Source organism: Muntiacus reevesi, chromosome 4 (assembly GCF_963930625.1).
Source record: "Muntiacus reevesi chromosome 4, mMunRee1.1, whole genome shotgun sequence".
NCBI lineage: Eukaryota > Metazoa > Chordata > Mammalia > Artiodactyla > Cervidae > Muntiacus > Muntiacus reevesi.
In genome coordinates, this window is record NC_089252.1 from 111,879,027 (window position 1) to 111,892,619 (window position 13,593).

At 49.9% G+C, this 13,593-nt stretch overlaps 1 protein-coding gene across 1 annotated transcript; it reads left to right on the forward strand.

Moving 5' to 3' along the window:
• Positions 1 to 6,354: 6,354 nt before the first annotated feature.
• Positions 6,355 to 8,154, forward strand: TMEM158 (transmembrane protein 158). The gene has a single exon (XM_065935412.1). The coding sequence runs from the start codon at positions 6,640 to 6,642 to the stop codon at positions 7,513 to 7,515; it is 876 nt and encodes a 291-aa protein (XP_065791484.1). The 5' UTR covers positions 6,355 to 6,639; the 3' UTR covers positions 7,516 to 8,154.
• Positions 8,155 to 13,593: the final 5,439 nt, after the last annotated feature.

Below are 13,593 nucleotides of genomic sequence, written 5' to 3' on the forward strand. Positions count from 1 at the left end.
TAAGTGCTTACTGACAGTTCCTTTTTCTTTTCACAGAAACTAGTCTGCTGTCCCCATCAATGGGGTTTAATCAATACCTCTTGAATACTTCGCCAAGTAGCTTGTGAATACATTATCTTAGAAACCATCAACGTCAAACCTGAAGGCTCTCAGGTATCTTGGAAGCTCCAGGCTGGATGTCCACCCAGCTGTCCCAGCACTTACTGAGTACCTACTTTGTACCACATGCCCTGGTAACCCTGGAGGCAGAGAGATGGGTATGGGGAATCCAGGGCTCCATCCATAAGGAGGCACTGGATTGGGAACACATCCAGAATTTTCAAATTGGTGGAATATACAAACTGGGGCTAAGTGCAGCCTAGATATAATTGCAACATTAAAGAGATGCAGATGGCCCATCTTTTGCCAGCTGCCCAGACATCCTGCATCTGCTTCTCCATCATTAAAACAGGACAGTAACTTCCAGCTTGCAAGGTTGTCAGTGACAGTGGAGGCCATTTAGCAGGGCTGTGATTAAGAATACAGTTGTTAGACAAGGTTTGAATCTTAGTTCTGCTGCTGTGATTTCGTACAATTGACTTAATCACCCGAGCCTCAGTTTACCTCCTATGTGCAATGGCCACTGGGAAAGACTGAGGGCAGGAGGAGAAGGGGGAGATGGGGAAAGAGATGGTTGGATGGCATCACTGACTCAACGCACCTGAGTTTGAACAAACTCTGAGAGATAGTGAAGGACAGGGAAGCCTGGTGTGCTGCAGTCCATGAGATCACAAAGAGTCAGACACAACTGAGCGACTGAACAGGAACAACAAAATGAGCACAATAATCTCTTCCTCAGGAGCATATGGTAGGGATGAATTTCAAGTGCTCGACACAGTGCCTGGAGCACAGAGTGTCTGTCAAGGGACATTTATCATCTGAGGAAGGTAAAATGACAGGTAAAGCCCAGAAGAGGGGCTCACTTGGCAGAATTTCTTTCCCCTTCCAGTTCTTTCACCTCGGCAACCATTTGTGTCCTCCCAGTTCTCTCTTAGACACTCTCCATCTCCCTGTAATAGCAACAGCTTCTTATTTCCTCAAAAAGTCTTTGCTGAAATCTTACCAGAAGCCCAGCATGATGTTTGGGTCTCTGAATAGAAAAGAAATACCAGCAGTGGCCCTGCCCACCATGCGCACAGGGTATCCACAAGCAAACGATGAACACACCAGACAGAATTGTCTTAGTAACAGCTTGAGCTGGCAACGGCAGCCTCGTCCCAAGGCAGCCCACGATTAATTGCCAAATGAATTGTGTGGGCTATAATTGCTGCCAGAAGTGAGTGGAGGGAAATCTCTCTTCTGACCACAGTGGTCGGGAAGGATAAAGATCCACATCCTGGAGATCTGACTGAGCCACTCAGGGAGGTCACGAAGCAGTCTGGAAGCAGAGGACACAGGACGGGTCTAATCACCCAACACTGGGGGCTCCCAGCCCTCCCCCAGTGGCTGGTACAAAGGCCCAGCTCTTCAGAAGCAGTTCTGTGATCTGTCAAGTTTCCCATCTGAGGAATGGGATATCTCAGGGAATACAGGCATGAGAAGAACTCCTCCCCCATTTCCTAGTGTCAACCCCCACCCCTCCACCTCTGCCAACACACGCACCAAGCCAACTACCACAACCTTCACCAGTGATTCTGATGTAGCTGAACCCTCATTTTAAGCCCCTCTTTCCTCTGTCCTATTTTTATGATTCTTTTGTGGTTCTTGCTTCTCAGTCTACAGCGTGTGGTAATAATATCCTCTTCATTCCACCCACATGATAAGAGAGAACTAAGGAATTACTGTACCTGTGGCACTCTGAGGTCCTTAGATGAAAGGAATTCAAATAACCCAGAGAGATCTTTTTGTTAAGTATAACTTCAATAGGCAGACTAAGGAAAAATTAGCTGACACCTGGGAGGGACATAGGAAATGAAAAAAATGAAACAACTGGGCATCATTACTAATTATTTTCTTTGAAATCCTCATGATTGTTTTCTAACAATACAGTCCATGTAGAAAAAACTTGCTATTTGTGTTTTATAGATAAAACAGAGATTTATCAAATGTCTGTTTGATAAAAATGACAAGACTTGAGGAGATGGAAGGAGTGTCATTTGCCTTTCTTCCTTAGACAGAAGGGAAGTCTGGGCTCATCTGGGATGTTCCTCCCCATCACTCAGCTTGCCCCAGCTCATACCCCTAAGTACTGCTGTGTTTGTGAGTTTAGTTAAGTCTTCCAGGTCAAACTCTGCCTGGCCATGTGGTTCCCCACGAGACCTGGCTCCTCCGCCGGTTCCGGGCAGGGCAGCGCAGGGCCAGGGGGTGGCTCCTTGGCCTGCAGGCTGGGAACGGCTGTGTGAGTCTTGTTGCTGTGGAACTGGTAAGGCTCTGTCCGTCTCAAGTCCCTAACTCCTGCCCACATCCTGCCTGCTGGGTCAGCCTGGTCTACTGAATTCACTCACTCATTCGTCAGCTAGTCACCGAACCTCTACTATGTGCCACGCATTGTTTCACTGGACAAAACAGATAAAAGTCTTGCTTTGGGGGATCAGGCATTCCAAAGAAGGGAGACATTAAACAAAGAACAGCACACAGTATGTCAGCTGACGATAAGTACCAGGAAGACAGGGAACAATGCACGAGAGGATGGAGAGGGACCGGGATGCCCGGTAATGGGTGCTGTCTTACAGAAATGGTCTGGCAAGGCCCCTCTGGGGAATCTGATATCTCAGCAGAGATCTGAAGGAAGGGAGGGAACAAGAAAGACGGCTACCAGAAAGAACAACATCCCAGGCAGGGGAAACAGCTTGGGCAAAGGCTCTAAGTCTAGATGTGCTTGCTGTGTTTTAGCAAGGAAACCAGGATACCTGGAACAGAGCCAGCGAGAAAGGAAACTGGTAGGAGATGGATCAGAGAAGGGACCAGAAGCCACAATTAACCATCAGGGCTCTGCCTGTAGCTCAGGCAGAGTTCTTAACCAGGAGGCTAACTCAGTCAGCAACTGTGTGTTGAGTGCCCTTTGCTCCTGGGTAGACCCCCCCAGATCCCCACTGGGCTGAAGGGAAGAGCACAAAGTGATAATGGTTGCAAAAGACAGTGGGATTTTAATTTCCTTTTCCCCCCAGAGTATTAGTGGTACATTTAGAGAATATAAAGACTGCAGAAGAGAATAATGATGCAGAGAAGTAGAGAATCAGGTAGCCAGGTTTCTAGTAGTTTCCTCCACTGTTTTCCAATCTTTGTCTAATGCTGTTATGTTTATAATATATGTATATCTTTAAAAAGAAACTTGGGACTTCTCTGGAAGTCCAGTGGTTAAGACTCTGTGCTTCCACCACAGGGGGTGGAAACTCAGGTCAGATCCCTGATTAGGGAACTAAGATTCCACATGACATGGGGCACAGTCAAAAAAAAGTTTAAAAAAATTTTTTATGAATAAAATAAAAAGAAACTCAACCAGAAATTTTTCTCAAGATAAAAGAAAATTATGCCATATAGTCGTTTAACTTATGCACAGACTTTGGAACCCAACCTCCGTAAGACAAGACACAACCAGTTTTTTAAAAAGCACAAACTCTGAGTCAATGAAGACCAGACTGACATCCTGGCTTTGTCACCAGCTTTTGTGAGGCCTCAGGTAAATTACTCACCCTCTCTGAGCCTTAGTTTTTTCACTGTAAAATAGGTATCACTATGGGATTGTTGAAAAGAGTAGAGATGATGTGTAAAACCTGGCATGTGAAAAGTACTCAATAAATGGTGGCTTGTCAGAGCTATTAGCAAACAGGCAAATTTGTCCAATCAACAAACACTGACTAAAAACAGCAAAACATAAATCGTCAGAAAGAAAAAGAAAAAGAAAAAAACCACCACAGGCCCTCTCTCCCCTGTGTTTGGTGGTGCTTCTGTTTCTGGTAACACACCAGTAAACAAAACTGAAAATAATTCTATCTTATCTTCCCAAATTCCTATTGCCCCCAAAGAAAGCAAATCATTCTAGCACTGTATGGCTGTCCCTCTGAATGAGAGCACGGTGTTAGAGTCCATAGCATAAGATGGAAAGTGGGCAGAATTCGGCTTCCCAGGATGCACTGGTGGCACAGCTTTGCACTTAACTGTTTGGCTCCACAGCTGGTTCTTTGTCATCTCCCTCTGCTGCTGCCTCCCTGCTCAGACAAAGCCAGAGAGCTCCTACCTCTTGGTCAAACCCTAGAGAGCATCCCTCGCTGCCAAAGACAGTGGACTTAAAACCCACCCATTGAAAAGTGGGTCAGCATACTAACACATATATACGGAATTTAGAAAGATGGTAACGATAACCCTATATGCAAAACAGAAAAAGAAACACAGAAGTACAGAACAGACTTTTGAACTCCATGGGAGAAGGTGAGGGTGGGATGTTTCAAAAGAACAGCATGTATATTATCTATGGTGAATCAGATCACTAGCCCAGGTGGGATGCATGAGACGAGTGCTCGGGCCTGGTGCACTGGGAGGACCCAGAGGAGTCGGGTGGAGAGGGAGGTGGGAGGGGGGATCGGGATGGGGAATACGTGTAACTCAATGGCTGATTCGTGTCAATGTAAGACAAAACCCACTGAAATGCTGTGAAGTAATTGGCCTCCAACTAATAAAATAAAATTAAAAAAAAAAAAAAAAAGAAAAGTGGGTGACTCTCAGCCTTCAGGATTACCTAAGGCCCCTGTTCTGGGGCTGTTCACCAGCCACATGGCTCAGATTAAAACAGCTCTGCCAGATCAGACAGAAGATTCTGTACCTGACATGCAAAGTTAAAAGGAAAACTAATTTTTAATAAAAGCACAAAAGTTCACATTGTCTTCTCTGATAGCTTGCTTCCCAGCAGAAAAGTGATGAAGGTTTAAACAAAAGGGGAGTCCCGGCTCCTTGGGGGATATTAATCATTTCTGTAGAAACCAAAGATCATTCCAGCTAGCCTGTTCCGAACTGATAGGAGCTACATATCTTCAGCCACACACCAGCACCTTTGTGGACTGATGGACAGACACTGGGGTGAGCGCACTGATCACACCAACCCTGCAAGGCAGATACCACTGACCCCAGTGTTCATATGGGGAAGCCAAGGCCAAGTTAGAATAATAGCTTGCCCCGCTAGAAAGAAGCCAGGTAGGTTTGGGACCTATATTTTGGAGCTGTTTTTACATCTTCCTCAACCTGGTCTGACTCACTGTTAGATACAATGGATAAATCTGCCAGAAATGTAATCAGCCACCAAGTCTAGCAATGTTCTGTTTAGCAAAGGAAGCTGGTTTAGAGCGAGTGTCATTTCGCTGAGGGCCTGTTTCTGCTCTCCACGCTCCTTTCCTCTCAGACTCAGGAATAGCCAGTGCTCTGGGGGCACACTGGCTTCAAACCACAGGGTTATTCTCTTGAAGGGGCATCAGGGAATTTTTCTTAACAAGTGTAAAAGGCCAAATTGCTAGAAAAGTGGGGGGTTTTTTTTAAGCACATAAATCTAATCTTGGCACGTTATTCTTGACAGGCTTTCCTCCACTTAATGCCCTAACGGGGATGAATCTCCCCTTGAACACGTTCTACATAGAATCTTTCATAAATACCGTGCTCATCGGACCTGCCAGACAGGGCTTCTTTCCTGGGAACCCCAGAACCGCTACGGGGCTCACATTCCCACCAGGATTCCTGCACCTCAACTCCACAGAGTTCTTGGAATTTTCCTTGGGGTCTGCTTGCTGTGAGAATACCAAGTGGATCTATTGTGTTGGAGGCTCATTAAAAACCAGCCGAACTCTCCAGACTTGAGGAGACACGGTGGCCAGGAGTTCTGGTTCTGGCTCCTGCGGTGATCTGGGGACACCTCAGTTTTACCTCTGTGAAAGGAGCGGGGTCCGGAGAGCACTAAGGTGAGACACCACACGGCCGCCTCAGGCGTGACCTGGTCGCCGGGCCCTCGAGACTCCCTCAAGAGAACGCAATTCTCTCAGAGTGCCTTCTCCGCTTGGACCTGGACTCCGGCGGTGTGGCCGGGCCGCTAGGGCGCGTCCGCAAAATCCGCCGGCCCTGCCCACCCCCACCGCGACTATCAGACGTTCTCCATAGACGCCGCGGCCGCGCCCGCGCGCAAGCCTCGGAGCCCCACCCCCGCACGCGGCCCGCACCCGTCTCGGCCCCCCCGGCCACGCCCCCGGCCACGCCCCCGCCCCCGCCGCCGCGCGTGCAACCCCGCCCTCCCCGGAGTCTCCGAGCGGCGCGCGGGCAGTGGGCGGGGCGCGGGCGGTGGGCGGGGCGCTACGGGGCGGGGCGCGCGGGAGGCGGAGCCGAGTCGGGGATTCCTGCTCCCCTCGAGCGCCCGGCCCAGTAGAGCTTCCCGGCCGTCCGAGGGACCCCGCGCGGGGGTTGGCGGGGAACCCCAGACGCCGCCGGGCCGGGAGGGAGCCCGGCGCCAAGCGAGCCGCCGCCCCCGCCTCCGCGCCGCCCCCGCGCGGGCCTGACTGGGGTTCCGACGCGTCTTCACTCCGCCCGCCGCCAGCCCCCGCGATCCCGCTGTCCGCTCGCCGACCCGTCTCCAGCGCGCCATGCAGCCACCGCCAGCCCCGCGCGCGTAGGCGCCCGCCGCAGGCCATGCTACCCCTGCTTGCCGCGCTGCTGGCCGCCGCCTGCCCGCTGCCGCCCGCTCGCGGCGGGGCCGTGGACGCGCCGGGCCTCCTCGGGGCGCCCCTCAACGCCTCGGTCAACGCGTCCTCCTCAGACGAGCCGGCCGCTCCGCGGCTGCTGACCTCGGCTGCGCCTGCGGCCCCCGAGCGCCCGGAGGAGGAGGCGGCGGCACCGTGCAACATCAGCGTGCAGCGGCAGATGCTGAGCTCGCTGCTTGTGCGCTGGGGCCGCCCGCGGGGCTTCCAGTGCGACCTGCTGCTCTTCTCCACCAACGCGCACGGCCGCGCCTTCTTCGCCGCCGCCTTCCACCGAGTCGGGCCGCCGCTGCTCATCGAGCACCTGGGGCTGGCGGCGGGCGGCGCGCAGCAGGACCTGCGCCTCTGCGTGGGTTGCGGCTGGGTGCGCGGCCGCCGCCCGGGCCGCCTCCGGCCCACCGGCGCCACCGCCGGGGCGCCCACCGCTCTGCCCGTCTACCCCGCGGCCGAGCCCCCCGGGCCGCTGTGGCTGCAGGGCGAGCCGCTGCATTTCTGCTGCCTGGACTTCAGCCTGGAGGAGCTGCAGGGCGAGCCGGGCTGGCGGCTGAACCGCAAGCCCATCGAGTCCACGCTGGTGGCCTGCTTCATGACCCTGGTCATCGTCGTGTGGAGCGTGGCCGCCCTCATCTGGCCGGTGCCCATCATCGCCGGCTTCCTGCCCAACGGCATGGAGCAGCGCCGGACCACCGCCAGCGCCGCCGCCGCCGCCCCCGCAGCCGTGCCCGCGGGGACCACGGCGGCCGCCGCCGCCGCTGCAGCCGCTGCGGCCGCCGCCGCCGCTGTCACCTCGGGGACGGCGACCAAGTGACCCGCCCCGCTCCTTCCCGTGTCCGTCCTGTGTCCGCGCTCTCGGTGCCTTTCCCGCCGGGAGACTCGGCCGGTGTGCTTCGTGCTGTAGTGACCGTTAGTTCTTCTTCGGGGGAGGGGGCCGCCGAAGAGGCCCCAGCGTGTGGGAAAACCCAGGTTTGTGCCCCGCTTCTGGCTCCGAAAAGCAAATGCAAGCCTTCGCCCTGCAGGGTGGGACCCGCAGATTGGAAGACGGAGAAGATGGAAATGGGGCCCCTTCCCCTTTTTTGCGCACCCTGCCCTTCTCCCTCCCCGCACCCACGTGCCCTATATTCATGGCAGAAAACGACCAAATCCTGTGTATTTGTTTTATATATTTAATAACTGTTTTAAATGAAAGTTTTAGTAAAAAAAAAAAATCAAATGGCTATTGCTGTAGTCAGAGAAGCTCTTTGTATCTGAACATAGTATTTGAAATTTGTTGTTTTTTAATTTATTTAAAAGGGGGGCACGGGAATGATTTAACACCGATATATTGTTACCGCTGAAAATGAACTTTATGAACCTTTTTCCAAGTCGATCTATCCAGTGACGTGGCCTGATGGGCGTTTCTTCTTGTACTCTGTGTTTTTTTGGCTTTTAATACAGACATTTTCCTCCAGAGATGCGTATGTGCCTTTTCTTTATTTGATTCGGAAAAGGAATCCAAGAATTACGAGATGAGCCACTGAAATGTGAGAGAGGGAATCTCCAAAAGTTAGAGAAGGGCTAACTCTGTCTCCCTTACCTGTCTGGGAGAGGTGGGAGATGGAAACCAAATTACTGACCCTAATGCCCTTGCCCCGTTGTTTCACCCCGCACCACATTTCCCTCCCCTGAAACATCCCTCCCCACTCAGCCTCACTATCACTTGTCATGGCGGCATACAGAGTTTTATGTGACTTATCTTTTTACCCACTTCCCGCAAGCCCCACAAAACACCTAGTAAAGTGCTGAAATGGTAAAATCAGTAGGTCCTCTGAGCCAAGTGTCTTTCATGAAAATGATTCATTTTAAAAGGCATGTAGATTTCCTTTTCAAAAGCTGGTTTTAAAACGTGAAGTATTTTGGCATTAAGATTTTTTCTCACGAACTAATAAGCACCTTTAAAGAAGTATTAAAGCTACTTTCCCTTTCTCCATCCCCTCCCCACTTCTGAGTGAATACGCGTGCTAGAGCATTCTGTTCTGGTGAAGAGTAGGTACTATTCTTGATAGTTCTCAACATAGGGTCCCTGGGACAGCAGCGTCAATAGCACCTGGGAATTTGTTAGAAATGCAAAACTGGGGCCCTGCCCAGGAACTTCAGACTCAGAAGCTCTGGGGTGGGGCCCTGCAATCTGTTGTCTCTCCCCGCTCAGCTGCAACCACCAGGATCTCATAGTCCCCAGTCTGGGTTTGACAACCCCCAACGGGTGCTGACGTGTGGTCATTTCTGCCACACCCGGGGACGGGCCAGGGTCCAAGGGTATTTTGAGGAGGATGGGGATTTACTGTGGTTCTCTGGTGCCACGGCTGTGGCTCACCCAGGACTCTCTCCACCTCTCACCCTTAGCATTTTCTGGTGTTCCAACTGTCTGAGTGTTGCCAGAACTGTCTCCTTACCTAAAGGACTGGGGTGAGCTAACGTGCTGGGGAGGACCCATTATTTCTTGTGCTTTCATGGGCCAATGATGAAGGTCAAAATACTTAGCATCCTGATAACACCCTAAGGCCTCAGTTTGACCCTTCATACAAATTGTCTCTCAGAAAGCTTTTTGTCACTTGAGGAAATAACCTGCTTTTGGAGGGTTACCCACCAGGACCCACTTTGCTCTGTGACCAGAGTCCTTCCTGGGCTCCTGGGAAGTTCTGTCAGACTTCCTGAGGGTCAGTTGGCAGGGGTGGGGCGGGGCAAGTTTGATGACCCCCTAGCTCTCTACTTCACCCTGGGTCTGACCCTGGACTGCAAGTTTGAACCTTGTTCCAGACCTAAGAGAGCCCCCTGTCCTCTCCTAGGGGCTGTGCCTTGGAGTCTAGTCCCTGCAGCTTTCCCAGCAGTCCAAGGCGCCACACTGTTCTGTCCCAGAGGATACACTTGTGAATTCCAGCCTAGCTCTTAGGCTTCCTTGTAAGTTCCACTCTGGACTTAAATCATGAATCACACTGTGTAATGATCTAGAATTGTGATCTTTATCATTATAGTTAGTACCTTGGAATCTTATTTCAGAATATTCTATGATCATTGGACTACCTTGGCTGGAGTTAAATTCTATATTCATTGGTTCTCTTGGTAAAAAGATGCTGAATTTTTCCCTAAAAGCTTTATCATTATATTAATACCCTACCTCTCCTCCTGTGTTCGTAGGTAACTCTGCAACCTCTTTAGGAGGACTACAATGGCAATACAGAGACTTCCCTGGTGGCTCAGATGGTAAAGCATCTGCCTACAATGTGAGGTTCGATCCCCGGGTTGGGAAGATCCCCTGGAGAAGGAAATGGCAACCCACTCCAGTACTCTTGCCTGGAAAATCCCATGGGCACAGTCCACAGGGTCGCAAAGAGTCAGACATGACTGAGCAACTTCACTTTACAGTGGCAATAATAATAATACTTATTATCACCATCATCATAAATAGTTATTAACTTATTTTGGATTAGAGAGGGAGTAGAAGGGAAAACAGTAACTAAGAGGAGAGAAGTGAATTTACCACCTGAGCCACCAGGAAAGCCCAACTTTAAAACACCAGCTTTAATTTTGCACAGCAGAGAAAACCATAAACAAGATGAAAAGACACCTACAGAATGGGAGAAAATATTTGCAAATGATGCAACCGACCAGGGCTTAATTTCCAAAATATGCAAACAGTTCATAGAACTCAACAAGAATAGAAAACCCCACAAATAACCCAACTGAGAAATGGGCAGAAGACCTAATCAGACATCTTTCCAAAGAAGACATACAAATGGCCAAAAGGTCCATGAAAATATGCTCAAGGTCACTAATTACTATCGAAATGCAAATCAAAACTACAACAAGGTATCACCTCACACCAGTCAGAATGGCTATCATTTAAAAGTCTGCAAATTCAAGCCAGGTGCTCAGTGACAACCCAGACAGGTGGGATGGGGTGGAGGTGGGAGGGAGGGTCAAGAGGGAGGGGACATATGTACACCTATGGCTGATTCATGTTGATGTACGGCAGAAACCAACACAGCATTCTAAAGCAATTATCCTTCAATTAAAAATAAATATATTTTTTAAAAGTCTGCAAATAACAAATGCTGGAGAAGGCATGGAGAGAGGGGAACCCTCCTACACTGTTGGTGGGAATGTAAGTTGGTGCAGCCACCATGGAAAACAGTATGGCAGTTCCTCAGAAAACTAAAAATAGAGTTGCCATACGATCCAGCAATCACACTGGTGGGCATTTATCTGGAGAAAGTTCTGATTCAAAAAGGCCCATGCACCCTTATGTTCATAGCAGCATGATTCACAATAGCCAAGGCATGGAAGCAACTTCAATGTCCAGCAACAGATGGATGGATAAAGATGCGGTACGTATACATAATACTGCTCAGCCAAAAAAACCCCAGAGTGAAATAATGCCATTTACATGGATCTAGAGATTGCTATTGAGAAGGCAATGGCAACCCACTCCAGTGCTCCTGCCTGGAAAATCCCACTAGTAGGCTGCAGTTCATGGGGTTGCGGAGAGTCGGACATGACTGAGCGACTTCACTTTCACTTTTCACTTTCACTCATTGGAGAAGGAAATGGCAACCCACTCCAGTATTCTTGCCTGGAGAATCCCAGGGACGGCAGAGCCTGGTGGGCTGTCATCTATGGGGTCACACAGAGTCAGACCCAACTGAAGCGACCTAGCAGCAGCAGCAGCAGCAGCAGAGATTGCTATACTAAGTGAAGTAAGTCAGATAAAGAAAGAGAAACACCATATCACTTATGTGGAATCTAAAATGTGACACAAATGAACTTATCTCCGAAACAGAAACAGACACACAGACATAGAGAACAGACCTGTGGTTGCCAAGGGGGTGAGGTGGGCCAAAGATGGAGTGGGACTTTGGGGTTAGCAGATGCAAACTATTATTCATAGAATGGATAAACAACAAGGCTTTACTCTATAGCACAGGGAGCTATACTCAATATCCTGTGACAAACCATAGTGGAAAAGAACATAAAAAAGAATGTGTGTGTGTCTGTGTGTGTGTGTGTGTGTAACTGGATCACTTTGCCGTACAGCAGAAATTAACACAATGTTGTAAGTCAACTATAATTTAATAAAAAGATTTTTTTTAAAAATCAGCTTTAAGACTAGAAAGGTTATCCCCCACCTCATCATCCCTTCCCCTTCCCCTCACACACAATGAAAGACCCCAGACAAAGGCACAAAGGACATTAAAATGGAGCGATTGACCTGGAGCCATCGCCTGAGGCAGGTGAAGCGCCCCTGGGGACCTGTAACAGGATGGGCTCTGACAGGGCCACGGAGGGCAAGAGCTGGGAACAGGTTCTGCGGGCTCTCCTCTTATAAGTGCTACCCCTGAGTGGACAGCCCCACCAACTCTCTGCTCTGCTCTGAAAACAGTTTCCTCCTTTGGCCCTGGAAGGCTAGAATCATTGATTTCCAAAACGTGTCTCCCCTAGCCTGAGAGGCAGAGCCCATGGTGCCGACTCCAGAGTCTCCCCATGTCCCTGCAGGGGTTAACGCGGCTCAGAAATGACACTTTTTACCCAGCATCATCCTTGTACTCGGGCTTGAACATGAATGCTATCTATCCACTGTAGAAGTATTAGGAATGATGACTCACAGGAGTAGAAGGAAAGGAGAACTCATCTTTCTACTACCCAAAGGCTAGCCCGGCCAGAGTTTCGGTGCACACACTTCCAGTCTATTTCTACACATGTATATGTGTCCATGAGAAGTTATTTACACTAAAAATGGAGTTGCTCTGTACCTAACTGTTCTGAAAACTTTGTTATACAAGTGCAACATCATAGATAACTGAGAAAATACTCATCGTAAGATAAAGGAATCAATGGCAGCAACAACACCAGCACAGTCAGTGACTGTGGCTCATTTTTATCGATAAACATTCATGCATATATGCTACGTATAAAAACCCCAGCGGGCACCTGCTTCTGTGAGCCCTGCTGTCTCCACTCAGGAGCTCTTGAGGGGTCCTTCCCTCCTGCAGAGGGTTATGGAAGGCTTCTCAGGGCAGTGAGTGTTTAAAGGCTGTATTCTTGATGTGGGTCAGAGGTCCAGCTGCAACAGGATATTGAAACCTATCTGAGGACCAAAGGCTTGATGTGGGCTGGGAAGGTCTTCTATCTTTCCCATCACAAGTCTATCATCTCCAACACAAATCAAAGCCAGCCCAAACTTTCTACTTTTCCTGGAGAAACATCTCTACTCTTGAGGTTTCAGATGAGGTTGATAAGGAACAGAACACAACTTTAGAGGATGAACAATGAGATTCCTCTCTTCCAGTCATAACCACGGAGCTGCCTTGTATTGTCTGGTTTTATTTGATGTCTTGGGGTGAAATGAATTCTGAGATTCAATAATCAGAAAGGATATTGCTCCTATATAATGCTGCCCCTAAACCTCATGTCACAACTCCACATGGCCAAGGAGCAGCTGCATTCAGAAACCTCTGCTGTCAGGGGTAGGGATTAAAGACAGAATCTCCCCAGAGAGAGGAAGGAGATGGGGTCAGAGGTGGGGGAATCCACCAAGGACAGGAACTATCACTGAGTCAAAATATATTCAGCCCCAATCACAATAAATGGACAGTGTTAAGGCCTTCTAGGAGTGATCCTGTCTAGGACTGGGGTCCCTGGAAGTGGAGTCTGAGATGGGAAGACTCACACAAGGGGTTGATTGAGGGGTGCTCTCAGGAGGAAGGGAGCAGGGGAAGCAGGATGGGGCCAGGAAAGGAGCAAAGCAAGGATGTGGTGTCAGCTGGAGTCAGCTTCAGCTGACCCCACGAGGATCTCTGGAGAGGGAATCGCGCCACTTGATGCCAAAGGCTGGGCCTCAGTACTGCCATTTCAA

Excerpts from the sequence above, each read along its gene's own strand:
- TMEM158 (XM_065935412.1), top strand. The coding sequence starts at position 6,640 with ATGCTACCCCTGCTTGCCGCGCTGCTGGCCGCCGCCTGCCCGCTGCCG.